Genomic DNA, 23862 nt, shown 5'->3' with positions numbered 1-23862 from the left:
CACACTTACCATCAGACACACACTAACACTCACCATCAGACACACACACACAAACAAACACACACACTTACCATCAGACACACACACACTTACCATCAGACACACACACACACAAAAACACACTTACCATCAGACTCCCAACCAACCACATTCTCTGACATATACAAACGTCATTACCCTTTACAGATGCAAACACACACACATGCGCACACGCACTCAATACAGATGCAAATGCACAAAGACACACACACACACACACACACACACACACACACACACACACACACACACACACACACACACACACACACACACACACACACACACACACACACACACACACACACACACACACACACACACACACAGGGGCCCCACCTGAAGTCCTCGGAGCCCAGCACCTCGGTGTAGTACATGACCTTGCACTTGTGGGAGGAGACCTGCAGCGAGGCGAGCACGTCGTCCACGCGCGGCAGGCTGGTGGCCGCGCAGGCCGGCATACTGTGGAAGCGCCACTGCAGGATGTAGAAGCCCGGCCAGCGCGTCACGTGGGAGCCCTGCGCCGCAGACACGGACACGTCGTGATTACATTTGAATGTTACATTTTAATTAGACTTTACTGCTATTATAACGACTTCCAAATACTTAAATAAAGTACTTATTGATCCCGAAGAAAAATGAGGACTCTGCATTCTACCCATCACTAGGATATTTTTTTTGAAAATAAACCTGCACGTTCTATTAGCCGCAGTAGCGGTTAAATGTTAGCCAGGCTCCGCCCGCCTTAGTACTTTCGCTCAATTTGAATTTCCCTTCAGTATTAGGTCCGGGTCTGCGGTATGTTAGTGGGTTTTCTCGGTCTAAATGTTCTGCGTCCAATCAGCGAACAGAGGGAGTGGCTGAGAACAATGACGTTAAAGTCAGTTCTCTTTGACGGACATCTCCACGCACGGTGTTTGGTTTGTTTACAGCCTGCGAGCAACGTGACTCCCGCCCAACGTTAGCGATTGGTTATGGCAGATCCAGAGTGGGACTGGGCAGATCCAATAGTTTTAAACTTCAACAGACACCCGCCTTCAAGTGAGTTAACGTTTGACAATTGAGTAGGTCCATACTCTCTGCGCAAATGAAATGAAGTACGAGAGTCTGGTAGGACCAGGCTAGTAAAATGGGGTTGTACGTTTCAAAATACCACAAAGAAGCTGCTCCGTATCTTGTGTTTTGTGATTCATTCCTTTGAGTCGTCGTTTATGGAGTCAGAGCACGTTGGGGAAAAGGTGACGTCCTGTTTTTCTTTTGTCACTTATGAAGTGATGCCGATGTTTATCATTTCTTTACACGGTTATCTTTTACTCGCGAACCTCTACTGTCGACGAGCCCATCGGCTTCACGTCGTGACGTCAGAAGGAACTTTGTGTTTTAGCACTCGGAACGAGAACACAGTAAACAGCACACGATTGTTTTTTCGTGTTTTTCGCAGTAAAGTCGTCCTTTACTCTGCTCCGGAACGTAAGCTGCCGCCTCGGTCTTTGTTCGTAGAATCGGTAATCTAGACGCGGCATTATTTCCGCAAAAAGTGCGGTCGGCCCCTGGCCTTGGGGGCCAGCGCGCCGTGCAGGCCCTCACCTGTACGCTCTCGCCCTCCTTGCAGGTGAGGGCGGACTCCACCCGGCTGTAGTCCTGGCCCAGGGTCCAGGACTTGTCGATGAGCTGCACGTTGTTCCCGGGGGGCGGGGGGACGCCGTGGGGCCCCGGGGGCTCCTTGCGGGCGGGCTGCGGGGCCCGCTTGGAGTGGAAGATGTTGAAGACCACGTCGCCCTTACACACGTCAAAGTCCCACGTGATGACGGAGGAGGCGTCGATGATCTGGATCAGCAGCTGGATGAGGTGGAGGAGGAGGAGGAGCAAGAGGAGGGTGGGGAGGAGGAGGAGGAAGAAGGGGAGGAGGAGGAGGAGGAGGAAGAGGGGGAGGAAGAGGAGGAGGAAGAAGAGGAGGGGGAGGAGGAGGAGGAGGAAGAGGAAGAGGAGGGTGGGGAGGAGGGGTGGAGGAGGGGGAGGAAGAGGAAGAGGAGGGTGGGGAGGAGGGTGGGGAGGAGGAGGAGGAGGAGCAAGAGGAGGGGGAGAAGGAGGAGGAGGAGGAGGAGGAGGAAGAGGAAGAAGAGGAGGGGGAGGAGGAGGAGGAAGAGGAGGAGGGTGGGGAGGAGGAGGAGGGGGAGAAGGAGGAAGAGGGGGGAGCAAGAGTTGCAGTTGGCAGAGGAGGATGAAGATGAGGAGGAGCAAGAAGAAGGGGGAGAGGAGAAGGAGGATGGTTGGATTATAAGAGACTAAGAGCAGAATTAGTGAAAGTACATCTCAACACAGTTTGAGAGCGAGTGTTTGCATCTCACATCTATCACTCAACTAAAAACACACAATTTGACCCAAAATCTCAACCACTCGTCTGGTTGTAAAACCGGGGCCTTTAAACTCTGCATTATACAGCTTGTGATGGCACCGACACAATGAATCAAATCTCCATCACTGCTCTACCCCCTGAGGCGGAACAATGAGGACCGCAGTGTGGGGGGGGGGCAGGAGAACGACAACATCTGTTGGTGAACGTCCGTATGTTTAGTCAGGCAGCACCATTCATACAGCAGGGGGCTCTTCATGTCTAACGCTGCATTAGACATATCCCCTTAAAACTGATGGGCCCGTCATTACAAACAGCCACGGCAAATGTGTTGTCATTATGTTTTGCTCCGCAAACATCGCGTGCAGTACTATATACATCCACTGGGTGGCAGTAGAGCCCCGCAGCATTTTTCGCTCACATGGAAACGCAAACTGACATGGAAACTACTGAAACCGGGCAACGTGGTCGGCGCTGCATACTAAACTCGTCGTAATAAAAACGTCTTTATCCTGTCCTGAATGAACCAGTTCCGGACTCATCCATCCGTCTCCAGTCTCTCTCCGTCCCTGGAGGATGGGGCCCTGGAGGGGGCTCATCCTCAGCCCCTCAGCCCGACGAAGGGCTGCCGGCGGCGGGCTCACCTCGTGCGGCGCGCCCTTGAAGATGCTGGCGCTCTGGTAGATGGTCTCCGTCCAGAGTCGCACCCCCTCGTTCTCCATGTCCTCCGTGGTCCGGTACATGGACTTGGGCACCAGACCCCCCTCTGGGACCTCACACTGCGCGCGCACACACACACACGCACACGCACACGCACACGCACACACACACACACACACACACACACACACACACACGAACACACACACACACACACACACACACACACACACACACACACACACACACACACACACACACACACACACAAATGGGTGAATACAAGGTAAAAGTTGCAGCGTGTTGTTGTTATTCTGCTTTTTTATTATACTATTAAAAAGGCACCCCAAGAGGCTTCTGCTGCTTCTCAATAACAGGATGTGTGTGACACACACGCGCACACGCACACACACACACACACACACACACACACACACAGGCCACAACATGAGTGGTAATCTACCGTGTTATATATAGAAGTGTTTTATCTGTCATATTCATAGAATAACCCAGGGTCATTCTGAGCAGAGAAATGTGTCGTGACATGGCACGCCACAAATACGTGGGAGACATCAGACACATAAGGTCACACACATAAGGTAGAAATGGAAACAGAAACATACTACAAATAAGAATGTCCTTCAGAATATGGGGAGTAGCTTAAGTATCTTTGTGGTGACAGACAAAGGGAGAGTATGAATGGACAGTGAAGAACATAAACATTCAATATTAAATATAAAGTGCCGGTGTGACAATGAATGTTTGCCCACTAAAAATCACACACACTTAGACAGACACTCAGATAGACACACTCACACAGACAGAAACACAGACACACACACTCACCATAGACAGAAACACAGACACACACACAAAAACACACACACTCACCATAGACAGGAACACAGACACACTCACACAGACAAGCCGAGAAACACACTCACACACTCACAAAGACAGACAGATACACACATACACATATTTAACACATACGCACCCCCCCCCCACACACACACACACACACGCTCACACAGACCGACACACATACACACTCACCATGCACTCCCCCCCCAGGAAGTCGGGGATGATGTCCTTGTCGATGTAGTCCAGCAGGCCGCCCGGGCCCTGGTAGTCGTTGCCCGCGTAGATCAGGAACTTCTTGCGGGTGTTCTCGTCGATGAAGGGGCTCACCTGTGGAGGAGAGAGACCAGGGGTCACCAGCTGGACCACAGAACCTGGAGTGTGTGTGTGTGTGTGTGTGTGTGTGTGTGTGTGTGTGTGTGTGTGTGTGTGTGTGTGTGTGTGTGTGTGTGTGTCTGCGTGTGTCTGTGTGTGTCTGTGTGTGTGTGTCTGTGTGTGTCTGTGTGTGTCTGTGTGTGTCTGCGTGCGGGTCTCACCAGGGTCCAGAGCACGGGGAACACGCGGGGGGCCCTCAGGATGAGCAGCCGGCCCAGGGTCTCGGGGTAGTTGGCCTCCACCACCTCGATGATCCTCAGGAGGGCCTTCACCCCCGGCCGCCACAGGTGCCTCATGTTCAGCCCCTCCAGGTCCACCAGGCAGGTCCAGCAGCTGGACAACAGACACACAACGCACCTCAGCATCCGGTCGCCACGGACGCCACGGCAACGCCGCGTGGCTCATAGGATGGATGGATGGATGGGGGTGGGGGGGGGGGTGCCGGCGGTCCGATAAACCTCACGGTGTGGGAACACGAGTCATGGGTTCCAGCGAGCAGTAGCGGTCACACAGGGGGGGGGGGGGGGGGGTCTCTCCCATGGGGGGTTCAAAGCACCGCAGCGACACACGGAAAACCAAGATAAGGGTTAGGATAAGAAGAGTGTTGTTCATGCGTTGCTCTCTCCTGTCGCTTGATGCGCACACACACACACACACACACACACACACACACAAATGTGTATTCGCACACACACACACACACACACACACACACAAATGTGTATTCGCACACACACACACACACGTGTATTCTCACACACACACACACACACACGTGTATTCGCACACACACACACACACACACACACACGTGTATTCGCACACACACACACACACACACACGTGTATTCGCACAAACATACTCGTGTATTTATTCACACACACACACACACACACACACACACACACACACACACACACACACACACACACACACACACACACACACACACACACACACACACACACACCTCTCCTAAGGGGGGGCTGCAGCGGTGGAGTTTAGAATCCTGCATGTTTAATTCCATCCCGAGCTCTCCCCGTCACCCCTTATCTGCCGCCTCCATCACCCCAGTGCCCGTCCCTGTCCCTGTTCTGACACGCTCTTCCTGGAGACAGCTCACACGTGCACGCATTCCTGCCTGGCGTTCATCTCCCCTCCCCTTCCTCACAGCCTGTCATCGGTTGAACTTTGCGTCTTTCTCGCCGCTAATCTGTTTGCGACGATTTTGCCCGAGAGAGGGAGAGAGGCGTCGTGGGGGGGAGAGAGGGGGAGCGAGGGAGGGAGGGAGAGACACACAGCATCGTTTTTCGGGCTTACGGGATAATAATCTATCTGACCTCATTCTACCTTTCCGGAGGCATCAGCCAGCACTCTGCGGTGTTGGAAATAGTTTGTGTCTGTGAACACGAACCTGAGCTGCAAGCGTCTCGGTGCTTTCATGCGTCACAGTGAAACCCACCCAGAAATAAATCACCCAAACGCACAACGAGTACTTGTCGTACTCTCCTAAAAACTCCCCTCGTACGCAAACATTGATTGTTTGTACGTCGCGGCACCCTGATGTACGACATTTTTGTGTGTTGTACTACCCGACAATTCAAAATAGTACCTAGCATTGTGTAACATCTTATCCTAGATATCTTAATTACATTATTGGAATGGGTTAACCAAGCAATTGTTAGTCCTTTGCACTTGTTTCTATGAACATTCTTACTGTACCGACAGCGATATATATTGTCGTTTCTCTTCCTTCTGACAAATCTACCTATTGTAAGTCGCTTTGGGTAAAAGCCCTAAATGTAAATGTAAGTAGGCGTGGCTAGCATCGCGGCAGGCCAGCGGACCATACAGAGCGCTGGATGTAGGGTTCACACAGCCACCGTGGCTCACCTGATTGGTCGGCCGAACACCTTGGTGTTCTCCTCACAGCGTCTGAGGCCCTCTTCGTTGATGGACAGCACCTGGAGGAGGAGGAGGAGGACGACAGGCACTCAGTGTAGCTCCACACGCCGGGCTAGTGATGCTAGGCCGAGGCTAGGCTAACCTCTAGCCTTCACACGCCGACCTGAGAGGCATCGCAACCTGCTCTGTCTTTTGTCGTTAAATTGAAAGGGTTCGATAAATTGTGTCACTTTACCGTCGCGTTGCTCACATGAACGCTCCATTTGTTTTTTTATGGTGTACATTCAAAGGGCCCCCTATTTTACCACCAGCTGTGAGTGGGATTAGCCAATTACAAGACGACCGGCCCTGCCCTGTGATTGGGTGACATCACATGTGGGCGTGTCCACCCTGATGAGTCCGTTTGGATGAAGCCAAGAGTTGCTACAGTCCACTGGGAAGGCTGGTAGACTGACCTACCGGCCTACCCCACCATGAAGCCACCATGTTTGAGTAGGTGGGAGGACTGATCTAACGGCCTACCCCACAATGAAGCCACAATGTTTGAGTAGGTGGGTAGACTCATTTACCGGCCTACCCGATCATGTTTTGCCTTTGACCCCAACGGGGAGCTCTGATAATATGCCAGATTTTCAAACCTATAATTCCGAGTTCTCTTGCACGCGGTCTCAGCCTAAATATTCTAATAACTTGTGCGGGCCATTTTGGGCGTCAAACAGGGCCAAATATTGGTAGCATTGAGATTAATTCAATAATCATCGAAAAGTGAAACTCTCCTGAAAAGACAAAAAAGTTAAACGCGAATAATTCCTTAAATAGTCGTCAGCGACCCCACACATTCCTCCTGGCCCCGCCCCCCCCGACGCCCCATTGGTCGGTGTCCTAAGAGGGGCAGCCCGGCCATGTGTCGGGTGATTGGAGGGCCATAAGGAGGGGGAGCGTGGTTGGCTACTCACGTGTCTGAGCAGAGACTCCTCCCCCAGGGCCCTCACCAGCCCCTTAGTGTCCATCTGTCCCAGCCTCAAGACGTACAGCGGTCGTCCGTCTGGGAGAACACACACACACACACACACACACACGCACACACACACGAGGACACATGAGGACACGTCAGACGGAGCGCTCAGACCGCAGAAGAGCTAGCTCCATGCTATCTGCCTGATATTCAAATAGGAATAACTGTGAATTCACACACACACACACACACACACACACACACACACACACACACACACACACACACACACACACACACACACACACACACACACACACACACACACACACACACACACACACACACACACGACGGATTCAACAGGAAATGAAAGCGTTGATGTGTGATAGCGTTTGTTGGAGTGGGTTTGTATCCGAGTCAACAGTGCTGGGTAAAGGACTAGCAGGGGCCGACACGGTGACCTTCAGAGTAATGCTCATGAACAACAGACGAGAGATTGCTGACGTTACCGCGCGTGTGCGTGTGTACATGAGTGTGTGCACGTGCGTGTGTAGTATGTGTGTTATGTAAGTCTAGCCTGGCTGCAGTCAGAGGTCTGATACCTGTCTCTCAGATGACCGCAAGGGTATGCCTGTCTCTGGGCTGGCCTACATCAATTACCCCCCTGTGTGTGTGTGTGTGTGTGTGTGTGTGTGTGTGTGTGTGTGTGTGTGTGTGTGTGTGTGTGTGTGTGTGTGTGTGTGTGTGTGTGTGTGTGTGTGTGTGTGTGTCATGTGGACTTTGCACCATGCTACCGTCTGAACTTATTCATGCAGCAATGCCTGAAGACATAGAGGCAAACCACAGCCTTGTCCTGGATACCTGTACTTTTCTTTGGTTTGTTTACATCAGGACTGGATTGCATCAGCTATGCATTGGGTTGCTACTAAGTCAGTGTGTAAAGTCCTTACTCAAGCCATAATGACCGCTTGGGAGCTTCAAACTAGTATTTTACAAACTTTGGCTGCCCGACAATACTTAACTCATGTCCTACCTACTAATCACTAAGTAATAGCTACGTTTAAGTTAGTTGCTGCTGCCTCAACGACAACCAGGGTGTAACAAGGCTCCGATGTAAACAAGGATGTCAAAACTGTACGTTTTGTTCCAATTTGACCTATTTTATTGAACCTATTTGTTTTTGTCACCAACAGCCACAAGTTACAACATGTGACTGTTTAGATGTAGGTGTAAATATTTAGCTATACACTGTAGGCTATGTGAGAACTCGTTTATGTGGGGTAACCTGTTTGGAATAAGTTATATCCCTGACTTAGTAAAGACATAAGTAGACTAAGTTTGAACTAGCTGGTGCAGTCGGCCTCTGAAGACCATTGGTGTAGTATCTTATATGCAAATAGTTTGCAACTGGTTTGCGAGTCAAATCTGCTCTAAGTACTTCTTGGCGCACTGAGCTCTCAAACAGTCTGTGACTTTACGGGATGAATGATACGACGGGTTGAAAGGGGAGAGGAGAGTGGGGGGGAGAGGGGAGGGGAGGGGAGGGGAGAGAGATGGGAGAAGGGAGGTAGGAGGGGAGGAGAGGGGAGAGGGGGGATAGGGCTGAGAGGGGGGGAGAGGAGATAGGAGAGGGGGGAGAGAGGAGGGTGTTGAGAGGAGAGAGGAGAGCGGAGGGGAGTAAGAGCAGAGAGGGGAGGAGGGAGGAGAAGGGAGAGGAGAGAGGAGGGGGGAGAGGAGAGAGGAGGGGGGAGAGGAGAGAGGTGTGAGGGGAAAGAGAGGGAAGAGAGGGGGAGAAGGGAAAGAGAGAGAGGGGAGAGGGGGAGAAGGGAAAGAGAGAGAGGGGAGAGGGGGAGAAGGGAAAGAGAGAGAGGGGAGAGGGGGAGAAGGGAAAGAGAGAGAGGGGAGAGGGGGAGAAGGGAAAGAGAGAGAGGGGAGAGGGGGAGAAGGGAAAGAGAGAGAGGGGAGAGGGGGAGAAGGGAAAGAGAGAGAGGGGAGAGGGGGAGAAGGGAAAGAGAGAGAGGGGAGAGGGGGAGAAGGGAAAGAGAGAGAGGGGAGAGGGGGAGAAGGGAACGAGGAGAGAGGGCCATTTAAGCCCTACAGGGCTTATTTCATGTCCTTGTCACGGCCAAGTCGATCAAAAACATTCCATCAGAAGAGTCACTTGGAGGACATTCTGCAGATCGTTTACTCATGTCCTAACATGTGACAAACGCCCATGTTTGTCATTTTTAATGAAGATAATACTGACAGAGAATGTGATCACATAAAAAAAGACGTAGTACGACTGTTGACTGTATCGCCTCCATATAAAAAAAAAGAATAATGTTAGCCTCAAAGCATAATGCTAACGATAGCCTCAAGTCATACTCTTCACTGTGCTCCATTGGCTATATCCTAAGCCAATCAGAGTGCTTTTTACATTCCATTATCACTATCAGCCTAAGTCATCTTTACGAATTTGTCATTTTTTCCGCATTAACATTCACATACTACCCCCCGGCCCCCCGTCCATCACGGACCCCCTCCCCCCAGGCCCCCGATGGGAGGGGGCCGGGCCCCGGGGCCTACCTCGGTCGTGGTGGTGCCAGTCCCCGGTGTAGTAGTCGTGGAGGACCTGGGGCGAGGTCCAGGTCTCCAGCAGGTAGTCCACCTGGTGCTGCTTCCTCCAGGTGAGCGACTGGCACAGGACCTCGCGGGCCTTGTCCATGTTGAAGTCCCGCGCCCGCAGGAAGCGCAGGATGTGCTGGTCCTTGGGGATCTGGGGGGGAGAGAGAGAGAGAGAGAGAGAGCGAGAGAGAGAGAGAGCGAGAGAGAGCGAGAGAGAGCGAGAGAGCGCGAGAGAGCGAGAGAGAGCGAGAGAGAGACAGAGAGACAGAGAGACAGAGAGACAGACAGACAGAGAGACAGAGAGACAGACAGACAGACAGACAGACAGACAGACAGACAGACAGACAGACAGACAGACAGACAGACAGACAGACAGACAGACAGACAGACAGACAGACAGACAGAGAGAGAGTGAGAGGTGGGGTTGGTCGAGGTTAGAGATGTGTTGAGTCGTGAGGAAAACATAATAATTGTGTCAGTGTGTTAAGTCCTTACTCAAACCATACTGACCGCTAGTTAGCTTCAAACTAGCATTTTACAAACTTCGGCTGCCCCACAACTAACTACTGTCCTAACTACTAACCACTTAGGCATAGGTATGTTTAAGTTAGTGGCTACTACAACGATACGGCAACCAAGTTGTAACGAGCGCCAATGTAAACAAGGAAGTCAAAACCGTATTGTTGTAAAAATTACTTATTTATTATTTAACCTGTTCAAATAAAGTTGGGTGTTAAGACAGAGAGAGAGAGGGGCGGCCGAGGTCAGAGATGAGTGAGGTCATGAGGGAAAACATAACGAGCGAGCGAGCGAGCGAGCGAGAGAACGAGCAACTGGGAAAAACGGATGAATTCATTAGTAGGAAGGAATGAATGGATGGATGTTGATGGATGTTGTCTGAGGTCTGCGCATGGCTTTGGTCGTTTCAAGTCGTTTCACGCATGAACATGTGTGTGTGTACTTGGGTGCGTGCATATTATTTTGTGTGTCTAAGCCTTTGTGTTGATACGAGTGTGCGAATGTGCTTGTGTGCGTGTCTGCTTGCGTGCATGCGCTGTGTTTTGTGTGTATGTGTGTGTCTGCTTGTGTACATGCGTGTGTGCATGCGTGCGTGGTTTTGTGTCTATGTGTGTGCGCGAATGCTTTTGTGGGTGCGTGCGTGGCTGCCTGCTTGTGTGGGTTTGCTGTGTTTTGTGTGTGAGTGTGTGAGTGTGTGTGTGCTGCGTGTGGGTGCATTTGTGCGTGCGCTTCACCTTTCCCTTGTGCGTCTCCTGCAGCCACTTGCGTAGCCTGATCAGGCAGCTCTCCTGAAGGGGGGTGAGGTCGCCAAGGTAACGTTTGATGTAGTCGGCGTCCAGCTTGTCTACACAACACGCACACACATGAAAGAACTAAATTATCACAGGAGAACCAATGCTACCCATGCTAGGAATCAAACAGACTGAATGCAATACACAACGCTGTAATACACAGTGTAATACACAATGTGATACACAACGCTGTAATGCACAACAGGAATCAGACTGAATGTACTACACAACACGGTAATACACAATGTGATACACAACACTGTAATGCACAACAGGAATCAGACAGAATGGAACACACGCTACACAACGTATTGCAACGCCTCAAAATAAACAAACTTCCCTTCAGAATAAAACTGAGACGGTTGATTTATATGATAGGAGAAACGGTGAATCCTATTGGCTGTTGCAATATGCAGATTACCATCAAGAGAGACATGGTGAATCCTATTGGCTGTTGGGATATGCAGATTACCATCAAGAGAGACATGGTGAATCCTATTGGCTGTTGGAATATGCAGATTACCAACAAGAGGAGCAAGGTGAATCCCATTTGTTGTTTAAATAAGCCGATTGCCGCCAACATAGAGTCGATGACTCCTATTGGCTGCAGGACTACGCCGATTGCTACCCAGGGAGAGACGGTGGTTTGCTATTGGCTGTTGACCACCCACCATCGGGGGTGCCGGCCTGGTCATCAGGCAGAGCCAGGGCGACCAGCTCCTTGCTGGGGCCGTCCGTCGAGGAGCTGTCCTGCCGGGCGTCGGCAGGCAGGGGCGGGGTGGGGACGGTGGGGCTGGTGGGGGCGTCGGCGGAGGTGTGGACGCTGGTGGTGGTGGTGGAGGTGGGGGCGGTGGGGTCGAGGCTGCTGGTGAAGGTGGCGGGGGTGGAGGAGGAGGTGAGGGAGAAGTCAGGGGGCAGCGGGGGGCTGTTGGAGCGGGCGGTTGAGGGAGGCGGGGGGAGGCCAGAGGGGGTCCAGCGATCCACGTGGGTGATGCCCTCGTCCTCCAGCTCATTCAGGTAGAAGTCGATGATCTCCTTACCCTGGGAGGGAGGGAGGGAGAGACGGACAGAGAGAGAGAGAGAGAGAGAGAGAACGAGAGAGAGAGAACGAGAGAGAGAGAACGAGAGAGAGAGAACGAGAGAGAGAGAACGAGAGAGAGAGAACGAGAGAGAGAGAGAGAACGAGAGAGAGAGAGAGAGAGAGAGAGAGAGAGAGAGAGAGAGAGAGAGAGAGAGAGAGAGAGAGAGAGAGAGAGAGAGAGAGAGAGAGAGAGAGAGAGAGAGAGAGAGAGAGAGAACGAGAGAGAGAGACAGAAGGAAAGGGCGAAAGACAGACAGACAGACAGACAGACAGACAGACAGACAGACAGACAGACAGACAGACAGACAGACAGACAGAAAGTGGGGGAGAGGGGAAGGAAAAGATTTATATCAATGGAATGCATTTGAAAGGAGAGGAACAGATGTAGATGATAAATGGAGGAATAGAGTAGAATAGAAAGATGAGTCAAGGAGAAACGCCGGGAGAAATTCAAAAAGGTTACCAAATATGTATTTTTGGATAATAGTATAAAGAAAACCCTGCCAACTGCTTGGGTGAGTAATATTTGTCTGAAACAAATATTTGTCTTTTAAGATAAGCACTACAATAAACTTGTGAATGAAAGGCTGATGACTCTGCTGGTACACAACTTGTGAGCACGAGCAAACACTAGAGAAGGCAGCAGCATTACCGCAGTGGGCCCTGTCTGACTGCAGTGTGCGCCATAGGGAGACACACACACACACACACACACCAAGGGCTTGCGATCAATACTGTAAACCACACCGCTTCCTCATGACCTGGATCCATCGCTGAAAGGCTGAGGGGAGAACAGAGAGTCTGAGGTGTGTGTGTGTGTGTGTGTGTGTGTGTGTGTGTGTGTGTGTGTGTGTGTGTGTGTGTGTGTGTGTGTGTGTGTGTGTGTGCGCGCGCGCGCGTGTGTGTGTGGCGCTGGTGTCGGTTAAACCTGTTCAGTGTTTTGGTGTTCCTGTTGTCTCCGTTTGGGAGCGGCCTGAGGACGGCTGCCAATACCTCATTTAGTTTCGCATTTTTCTGCTCTGATGATAGAGGGTGATAGACGGCTAGGTGTGGGGGAGAGTGGGGAGGACATGCAGCCAAGGGCAGGGATCGAACCTGGGTCGCTGCGATCAGGACTGGGCCTTAATGCTGCCCGGGAGCCCGCTGTCCGTACCTTCTTGATGCTGCTGGCGTACTGCTTCATGGCGATCTTCTCCACCGTGCTCTCGAAGCCGAAGAAGGACTTGATGTCCAGGCTGGCCGTCTGCTCGAAGCACGTCCACTCCCCGTTCTCCGGGTGCACCTGTTGTGTGCGTCACATACATAACGCAGTGTCAACACACACACACACACACACACACACACACCCCAGTGCACGCACTCACCCGTCACCATGACGACAACCACCCCCACCCATCCCACGCACCCGTCACCATGAATACCCCACCAGTCACACCATGAAGACTCCCCCCCCCCCCCCCCCCAATTGATGACGCAGTAAGGAGAAACTTGGGCCGGAAAACAAGAGATGGCAACGCGTGTGTGTACGCGTGTGTATGTGTGTCCAACCTCCTCTAATTAGCTTAGCCATCGGGGGAGAAAGGAAGAGATTCCGTATGCAAAAGTAGAGGGGAGGTGTGTGTGTGTGTGTGTGTGGCGGGATTTCACGCCACAAACAAAGCAACTTGTGTTTGTGCGCTCGGTCGAGGAACGTCGTTATGATAGTGCAGATTCAAGCTAACCAGCGCGGCCGGTGTGTTTGTTCCTGTTCCGTCTCCGTTCCTCCGGTGGGGCTTCCAGGAGGAAGAGCAGCCTGGACGTCTCTAGGTGTGGAGCTCAGGTCCTCTAAGCTGCGCTCAACGTGTGGGGGGAACGCTGCGCCGCGTTCGCCCCTGAACCAGAGACTTCCGGTGGCGATCCAATACCGCAGCTTTAGCTAAGTCCTTTAGCGCCAAGGAGCACAGAGCCGCCGTCGATCCCAGTAACGAACCGCTGCCTTAGCTCATAATTACCTGCACAATTAGAAGCCTTGACCTGGTCTTTAGAGTTATCGTTTGATGCCAACGCGACAAGCTTGACCTCATTAACTCAGTGAGCTCACTTTAAATCCTAAGACTCTGCTCGGTCGCCCCTGGGGCCTTGGAGAGAGAGTGCCAGGGCAATTTCAGGCCAGTTTATTGCATTCAGCAAGAATGTGGTTGTGTTGTTGTGTGCGCGTGTGTGTGCGCGTGTTTGTGTGCTTGTGTGTACGTGTGGTGTGTGTATGCATGCTTGTGCCCGTGCCCATTTATTTGTGTGCGTCTCATATGCCGGTGTGTGGGAATGTGTGTATCAGCGCTTGTGTGTGTTGGAATGTGTGTATCAGCGCTTGTGTGTGTGTGTGTGTGTGTGTGTGTGTGTGTGTGTGTGTGTGTGTGTGTGTGTGTGTGTGTGTGTGTGTGTGTGTGTGTGTGTGTGTGTGTGTGTGTGTGTGTGTGTGTGTGTGTGTGTACGTGTGGTGTTTGTATGCATGCTTGCGTCCGTGCCCATTTATTTGTGTGTGTCGCATATGCCAGTGTGTGGGAATGTGTGCATTTGCGCTTGTGTGTGTGTCTGTATTTGCGCGCGCGTCCGTGCGTGCGTGCGTGCGTGTGTGCTATGGTGGCCCGTGGCCTGAATAATTCACACAGAGCGAGTGGCTGGGAGAGCTGGCAGCCAACACAAAGCATGTAGGAACACAGCTTTGTCTGTCCACTTAAGGGGCTTCAGAGGGATGAGGGAGGAAGGACCAGAGGAAGGATGAGGGAGAGGGGCGGTGCGGTGATAGTGAGAGGTCAGTCCGACAGCCAGAGCCAGATAAGACCCTTTGTTGATCTGCAGACCGCAGGTGTGTGTTTGTATATAGATATTTATATGCATATACTGACGCGCAAGTTTGGTGTCACTTAGAAATGTCCCTATTTTTTAAAGAAAAGCAGTTTTATTAAGTGAAGATAACATTAAATTATTCAGATATACAGTCTAGACCAGGGATGGGCAACTGGCGGCCCGCATCCTCACTCAGTCAGGCCCGCACATAATTAAAATAAATCTAAAAAAAACCTAAAAAATAAATAAAAATAAATGAATAAAATTGATAGAGTTACAGAAAACTCGGTCAAGAAAGATGAAAAGAATTCATAGAATTCAAAGGCAAACCCATGCGTCTAGTTTGCTTAGAAACGATATCAGTCACTAAAGATATCCACTTAAGTCGCCACTACAACTACTACAACTGTAATGAATATCATGCTTGTTGGGTTTGAGTTCATTGAGTTGTTGCACTCAATGTTGGGCCACTGTTTTTCAGTTTTGTGACATCATTGAATGATGATGTATGTGAGCCCTTTGCACTGATAAAAATACTACCCATTCATGTGGCTGTTTGAGCATGGAAAACATGAAATTAATGTATGTTGGTTCAATTAAAATACCGTACATAGGTTATGTTTCTGGAAGATTTTTTATTTTAGTTAGTGGCCATCCTTAAAATGCACCAGAATACAGGAAGTCATATCTACCAAACACAAAATTGTGTAGCTTCTCTCAGCTCACGTTTAGTTGAAGTGTGCAGTAATGTGGCCCTCTGATGATTGTGATGAAAAATGTGTCCCTCTTTATCATGAAAGTTGCCCATCCTTGGTCTAGACCCTAACCCTATGTGGTAAATGACTATTCTAGCTGGAAATGGCTGATTTTTTTTTATGGAATGTCTAAATAGGTGTAAAGTGGCCAATTTCCAGCCAGCATTTCTCCTGAGTTTTAATGGTACATTGTTGAGCTAATCGTGTTAAAAGGCTAATTGATGATTAGAAAACCCTTGTGCAATTATGTTAGCACAGCTAAAAACAGTTTGGGGTTGTCATGGTGACCCCATACTTTTGAACAGTAGTGTATACACACACACACACACACGTGGTTTGCCATTGTTGCACCACAGCCTGAGCACACAGTCTGTGTGCTCAGCGACCCAGGAGGAGCTGTGGGGAGGGACTGACCGAGTAGCAGCAGGTCTCGCTGATGATGACCCGGTTGGAGAAGGTCTCGTTGTGGGACTCGATGTGCAGCGTCCTCTCCTGGCGGTCCAGGGTGTTCCTCTGGATGAAGTACACGTAGTCCACCCCCGCAATCTGCACACGCGCACACAAAACACAGAGAGAGACGCGGTTGTAGAGAGGCGGAAATGGGAGGAGCGACGGCGGAACGAGGCTAGCATCACAAACACGTCGGCAGGTTTCATACCCCCCAGGTTTCATTCACCGTCTAGGGGGTATGAGAGGACCGTCTAGGGGGTATGAGAGGACCGTCTAGGGGGTTTGAGAGGACCGTCTAGGGGGTTTGAGAGGACCGTCTGGGGGGTTTGAGAGGACCGTCTGGGGGTTTGAGAGGACCGTCTGGGGGGTTTGTGAGGACCGTCTGGGGGGTTTGAGAGGACCGTCTGGGGGGTTTGAGAGGACCGTCTGGGGGCTTGAGAGGACCGTCTGCGGGGTTTGAGAGGACCGTCTGGGGGGTTTGAGAGGACCGTCTGGGGGCTTGAGAGGACCGTCTGGGGGCTTGAGAGGACCGTCTGGGGGTATGAGAGGACCGTCTGGGGGGTTTGAGAGGACCGTCTGGGGGTATGAGAGGACCGTCTGGGGGGGTTGAGAGGACCGTCTGGGGGTATGAGAGGACCGTCTGGGGGGTTTGAGAGGACCGTCTGGGGGTATGAGAGGACCGTCTGGGGGTATGAGGGGACTGTCTGGGGGGGACCGTCTGGGGGGGACCGTCTGGGGGTTTGTGAGGACCGTCTGGGGGGCTTGAGAGGACCGTCTGGGGGGCTTGAGAGGACCGTCTGGGGGCTTCAGAGGACCGTCTGGGGGGTTTGAGAGGACCGTCTGGGGGTTTGAGAGGACCGTCTGGGGGGTTTGAGGGGACCGTCTGGGGGTTTGTGAGGACCGTCTGGGGGGCTTGAGAGGACCGTCTGGGGGGCTTGAGAGGACCGTCTGGGGGCTTCAGAGGACCGTCTGGGGGGTTTGAGAGGACCGTCTGGGGGGTTTGAGAGCACCGTCTGGGGGGTGAACCACGCACCCGTTTGAGGAGGCGGGGGGCGTCCACGTCCAGGGCGCAGCGGCGCTCCACCTTGGTCACGGCGCCGTCCTCGCTGGTCTCCTCGCTCACCACGTCGCTCGCCACGAACATGGGGATGAGGTGGCAGGTGGGGAAGCGCCGCTCGTACGCCTGGGGGGGGGGGGGGAAGGAGAGGGTGGGTCGTTAGGACGGTACGATACTGTACTCTACAGTATGATGCGTATGTAAATAAAGCATATAAATATGCTTTATGACAGGGAGGTGTGGGATTGTTGGAGCCATTTTCGGCTTGATGTAATGTTTGATTCATTTATTAATATACAAGATGGTTTTGGTTTGGTTATTGGAGTTAATCGTTTGTTTTATCTGCTTTCCTTTTGTAAAACCATATTTTGCATTTGACATGCTGGGGATGCCGTGTTTGGGTGATGAAGCGCACCTGTGTGTATTTAGGAGAGGAGCCACAGGTGAATAGGTGGACGGGAAGCGGTACAGTTTTTGAACCGCTCAGTGACAGCTCTTTTGATGTATGTTAGAAAAGGTTTAGTTTGATCCTTCATGTTTGCTTTCGCTTTCGGTGAAATAAATATCGTAAAGCTGACGGACGATCCCTGCCTTTTATTTTTTAATCAAAGGAGCGAGCGTGCCTAGAAGCCACAATCCCCAAAGAACGAGAGAGAAGGGAGGACATGCAGCGAATGACCGCTGGCAGGAATCGAACCCGGGTCACTACGATCAGGACCGAGCCTTTAACGGGGCGCACTGTACACAGTGAGCCACCGGGGCGCCCCCTGAAATTACAATTTTGATCATGGCTGTATGCACACACATTTAGGGCATATTGACGCTCTTTAAGCGACTTAAATAACACGAACGTTGCCAGGGCAGGAAACCGCAGTTACATGTAATGATAATCTCAATAAAACAGAGGTCGTTTGTGGGTAAACTTGGGCAAGAACACTACAGTGCGAAAAATAATATTCAGCAAAAAACGATAATCCTCAACTCCAATCTGAACTCCAATCGAGCCGAGGACAAATCCTTCCTCTTTTGTGGATAACCGATAAAGCCTCGCTCCTTGAGCCTGCGAAGAATGTGAACCGGACCGAGCAGAGAGGGAGTCTTTGTGGAGCCCACGGTGTGCTCAGAGGAAGGGACAAAAGCGCTTTCAACCCCAAAGCGACGTCGCACCCGGAGTGGAAGCCCAGCACAGCCAGGAGCCGCGGCCCCCGACTCAACGCCTCTCACCCACAGTCACACCCACTCCTCAGCGCACAGTAACAACCTTCTGGTCCCGCGAGGCCTGGGCGCATTGTTCCCAGCCGCACGGAGGGCCAGGAACAATGGCAGGGGCCGCTCGTTGCGCTGGGCGACTAATCTTATTTTGATTTTAGCATCAAACGATCACAAAACGAATAGAACAGAGTTGAAACATTTAACTTATTTTTTGGAGTATATTTATTTTATTCATCATTTAAGGCGAAATTTCAAGTACTCGGTTACAAAGTGTTCTTTTGGAGAGAATTGCTGAATATTGCATCTTGTTTTCAAACTCAAAAATAACCGTGACTTCAATATTGACCAAAATAATCGTGATTATGATTTTCTTTTCCCATAATCGAGCAGCCCTAACTGCTTGCCAACACAGTTGACGCGAGGCCCCCCAACACCCGGCCCGTGATGGGGGGCCGTGCGTCTGTTATGCAACGCCGTCTCGCTGGAGGAAGTATGGATGCACCTACGGCTGCGACCGGCCCGCATGCTTTCGGGAACGCAGCGTGCCGGACCTGATTGGCGGCGTTATGTAACAGGCGAGAGTTCCTCGTGGGCGGGTAATGACATGCCCACGCTCAGGCTTCGGCCAGGGACGCAGAGAGCTCCAGCACAGGGGCGACCGTCAGCCATTAGCCCGTCTCTCTGTGGGAGACCTTTGATGGAAACGTTAGGTTAAAGCTGACTGAAGCCGTTTTTAAAATAGTATTAATAATACATTCGATTTATATAGCGCTTTTCTAAGTACCCAAAGAAGCTTTACAGAGTGGACGCAAAATAAAATCATTTGATAAAAACGTATACAAGTAAAAAGATAAACAAGGAGGAAAGAGAGAGAAGTGAAGGAGGTTAAAGCAATCTTGAAAAGGTGGGTTTTGAGGGAATGTTATTATAAAAAGGACTTAGCCTTCCCTTCCTAGCCGTCTCTTAGTCACCACCTTTGATGAGTTATTGGCTAAAAATACCCTTCAGTGAGTACAGTGACTCACGATAAACGGGTCGAGACGTATACAGAGGATAGCAAACACAGACGACTCTGGAGGAGTTTGGCGCTACACGCAGAGGTGTCGGCCGATTGGCTGCCTGTGTTGTTTGAGGCCAAACAGAGCATGTGCTTTCTCCGTCTTAAGGACTAGAACCAACAGCCTGGGGTCTCATGGCGTGACGGGGAAGAACCCCTGACTGGCTGAACCATCACGATGTTTCTCAGGTTCAGATGCAACACTGACTCATTCGGACGACAGAGAACAGTGACGTGGGTGTGTCAGGTTGTCGTGGGGATTAGACGCGGGGTCGGGAATCACAGGGTACCCCACGATACGATATGCGATACAAGGCCCACGATGGCGATAATATCGCGATACAGCGGTTCTGAGATAATCAATATATTGTTAGACAATCCTATAACGATGCATCCCGATATATGTCTAACGAGGAACACAAAATGACTGTGAAAAGGTCAAATGATGGATGTCTGTCTTTATTCATGGTCCCAAACACGTTGTTGAAAAAAAATACTAATAATAAAATAGAAATAACAGATTAATATTGATATTTGGCGCCAGTGTATCGATTATCCTATCGCAGGAGGAAGGCCGACGATATATCACAGAATCGATATTTCGTCCAAACCCTAGATCAGACCCTTTGAACGCAGACACTGATAAAGCAGGGTCAGTTCGACCAAATCGATCCGCTGTCGTACGATTACGACTGGCACGACCAGGGCTGTTGAGCGGTCTCTGAGGGCACCGCGGTGCCCTCAGAGACCGCTCAACAGCCCTGGTCGTGCCAGCAGCTGGACGCATTGTGCTGGTGGCGGTGGGCGTTTGGCAGGAGACAGCGACTGACACTGCACTCTTCAACCCCCTTAATGACCCAGCAGCCCAGCCGCCGGGTGAATGCAGGAGCGCTGTACGCCGGCCTGACGCCCTCTAGAACACACAGGCCACAGCAGGGGCTTTGATGCACACTGACTCAGCACACCGCCACCGTCGGACGCTAAACACCAGCTTTCGAAAACTAATCCTGCATCAAAACAAGCACTTGGACCACAGCTGACCCAGCCAGAAACATCGGAATGAGAACATCCGCAACAACAACAACAACAACAACACAAATAAAAGGTACACAAGTACACATGCTTAGATTACATTGCAGACTAATGCTTCTACTACTACAACAGCTCAATGGAAAACTGTTCTGATAAAAAAGCCATAACACAAACATTTAGTCAAATAAACCGAATGGATCAACAGCCACACCAAACAATGGACGAAACGACTGGGAAAGTCTGAGAATTCTGTGCCCCGGCAAGGGATGACAGAAACAACAAACGGCTAACGTGGGAAACCGAAAATAGCCGAGCTGTGAAAGTGCGGGTGAATAGCAGGAAGGCCTGGGTTCACGACGCCGAGCTATTTTTGAATCTGCGAGAAGGGGAGCGGGTCAGGGAACCCTGCTGGGCTTGCTGTAGTTCTGACAGAAGACACCGGGGGGGGGAACACGGCGGACCCCAAAACCGTCTACTGGGAAAAGACGGTGGGAGTGTTAACACCACAGTAGGAAATGTAATGTATTCTGGTGCCAGAGCAGGAGTGCGCAGTGTGGGTGGATTTGCATGGAACAAATTGCTCAGTGCATCATCTCAACCTTTAATCATTCAAGGCTCTGCCAACTGAATCAGCTTGCAGACCACAGCACTGTTTCCATGGAGCAGGTTAGTCGACAAACGGGTCAAACGTTTTGACTTTTTTTAAGCTTCAAGTTTAAAAAAGGAAAATTAACGCTAAAGCGATTAGCTATGGCGGAGCACCAGAGTATTCCGTGAGCCGTAGAGAGAACAACTCATGTTTGCATGGATGGTCCAGGACTTTGTCTATCCAGGAAGTCCCTCCTCTAGAACAGGACCTTCTCTTAGTGCTGCATCAGACAACCCCCCCCTGCAACGCACAGAGCCATCATGATACAGGCCTGACTCACTGCAGAGCACACACACAGATGGGGATAAGGAGCCGGCCTGAAGGTCAACAGGTTCGTCATAGCACAACGAACGTCAAGAAAAGTGCATCAGTCTGTCAAGAGCGGTGTTAAATGTCTAGTTTCCAATCCTAATTAAATCATGGATGACTGGTCTAAACTCTATAAAGGAGGAGTTCTCCCCGATGAATAATCCGCCACATATTGCAGCTTGCAGGGGTTTTCGGTTTTGATTAGAGCGCAGAATCCATGGGACTTTGTGAAAACCCTTCCTCATTCGACTGAATGTTCCACCCCCGCATCCAGTGGTCATCGATTCATCATCAATTCAAGTGGCATTTATTGGCAACAATTTAACCAGAGGTCCGAGGTTTAGATTTAAATGCCTATGAGTATATACACAAAGTTGGATTTTTTGAGAATTCGTTTTTGTTATATCTATATCTACATACAGTAAACTGTATCTATAGATATTGATATCAATATCTACATCACTTAACATGCATTAAGCAGATGCTTTTGTCCAAAGCGGCTTACAGTAAGAGCATTCTATGATGCAGATGTACCCCTAAAAGGGTAAGAATCAAGCAAGCGCATAACAAAATAAATATAACGAGCAGAGCAACTGCTTTTAAGTTCTTCAAAGCAGAATAAAAGGGAGAGAGACTGCGAGATGGATCGATTATTATCTTATTACTTTTCATTCACCGAGACCACGATGTAAGGCTGTGCTGTTGGTGTGCAGTGGACCAACGGATCTACTTATTGATCTGCCCAGCGCTGGAGAACAGAGCTGAATGAGTTAAACAGGGACTGGGCTGGAGCCTTCTGTCCCCCGGGGCTCTTAGCAGCTCCTCCTGACACAGATGGAATGTCTCCGCCCGTTAGCAACAAGCAAAAATAAAGAGTAGTGGGTCATGAAGTCATCTCCTCAAACATCACACATCCCAAATCAAGCCCCATGGCCGATGGTAAACATTGACTCAGCTCTACCTCCTCGACCCCTCCCGGGGGGACATCATCGCCCTGACTCAAACACAACAGGAAGTTGTGTCACTGTGTTCCGATGGGTGTGTTGCTAGGTAGCAGTGGGGTACGCATGCACAGCATCCTAGGTTTGGACGCTCCGATATGACGGTTGGTAAAGGGTAAATGGACCGCATTTATAAAGCTCTTTTCTAAACAGTGACCACTTGAAGTGTTTTACAATATTGCATTTGTAAAGCCCATTCATCCCCCATTCATACACAGTCAAACACCGACGGCGATGTCAACCATGCAAGGGGACAGCCAGCTCGTCAGGAGCAGTTAGGGTGGGGCGGAGGCGTCTTGCTCAGGGACACCTCGACACTCAACTAGGAGGAGCCGGGGATCGAACCAGCAACCTTCTGGTTACCAGAAGGTTTCTCTACCTCCGGAACCACATGCCTCCCCGTTCAGCTTCCTGGATTGGGTAACATTTTAGGAAGTGTTGAAACGTTAATGTTGAAAGCCGATGTTGTGGTAGGACTTCCTAGAAGGCCGAAAAACTGCGTACGTGTTAATTTCGTCTGAAGTAGTCATTTTTCCACTTAACTCTCATTAAGTGGAGCTTTTTTAGAATGAAGACTAAAAGCGCAAATTTACAATTTCCATGGCCCCCCTGAGGTGAAGCTGCTTGATAAAATTATTTATCAAGCACATGATGCAGGCGGGGTCGGATGTAACAAGAGCAGCCTCATAAGGAAGGTTCTTAAATAGCCATCAAGGTTAGCAAAAAAGCCCTTCCTTGCTGTTGCCAACGGGGAAAAAGACGAGGAGGAAATCCCTTCAGAAGAATCTGTTCCGCGAGTGTGGGTTACCACGGCGACATTCCTCCACTCTCCAAAGCAGCCAAGCCGTGAGACATTAGTTCCTGGAATTCGGCTGATGGAGACACTATTAGCATGCGAGAAAAAAACCGCCAAACAAGGGACTGTTATTGGACCCCTTCCTGTATGAAGAAATCCATTTCGGTCATCAGTGGACGGCGCGGTGAAGGTGAAACTCCCAGGGGGGAACACTAAAGCCCCAGGAAGGAGCTTATGAAAGCCTGGAAGTGGTGAATGGGATCGGGGGGGGGGAATGCGATCCAGGGATGCTGAAAGGGACATGGATCTCCTTGGAGGCTCGTGGAGTATAAAAAAAGGGGGGTTCTGGCAGGTTGCTATGTCAGGATTCCTCTGGGCTTGGCAGACTGGCTCTGTGTGACTGTATGTGTGGGAAATGGCCACAGCCCTAAGGGTCTGGACTTGAAGACAGAATAGGAGGCCTTGTGTAGCATGCATGCAGAGTAGTATTAATATTCAGTGTTAATAGACAATTTTTCGCAAAATACTGACGCATAAAGGCTCACACTAATGCATGATAAAAGGCAGT

The 23862-nt window shown here is 50.7% G+C and overlaps 1 protein-coding gene across 3 annotated transcripts in view; it reads right to left on the bottom strand.

The window, feature by feature from the left end:
- The window catches only part of si:dkey-237i9.1 (SEC14-like protein 1), a 41470-nt gene that overhangs the window by 5120 nt on the left and 12488 nt on the right, over positions 1-23862 (bottom strand). For all 3 annotated transcript variants that reach the window (XM_030350943.1, XM_030350944.1, XM_030350945.1), the window contains 13 exons: positions 17215-17364; positions 16146-16277; positions 13304-13432; positions 11741-12110; positions 11013-11122; positions 9721-9910; positions 7151-7239; positions 6183-6253; positions 4450-4621; positions 4109-4243; positions 3037-3171; positions 1627-1878; positions 379-557 (listed from right to left, as the gene is read on the bottom strand). In XM_030350943.1, coding sequence (XP_030206803.1) covers positions 379-557; positions 1627-1878; positions 3037-3171; positions 4109-4243; positions 4450-4621; positions 6183-6253; positions 7151-7239; positions 9721-9910; positions 11013-11122; positions 11741-12110; positions 13304-13432; positions 16146-16277; positions 17215-17364 — 2114 coding nt within the window. The remainder of the gene's footprint in view (positions 1-378; positions 558-1626; positions 1879-3036; positions 3172-4108; positions 4244-4449; positions 4622-6182; positions 6254-7150; positions 7240-9720; positions 9911-11012; positions 11123-11740; positions 12111-13303; positions 13433-16145; positions 16278-17214; positions 17365-23862) is intronic.

Source organism: Gadus morhua, chromosome 3, assembly GCF_902167405.1.
Source record: "Gadus morhua chromosome 3, gadMor3.0, whole genome shotgun sequence".
Taxonomy (NCBI): Eukaryota; Metazoa; Chordata; class Actinopteri; order Gadiformes; family Gadidae; genus Gadus; species Gadus morhua.
Note: the sequence above shows the minus strand (reverse complement) of the source record. Positions and strands in the feature narration are given on the sequence as shown.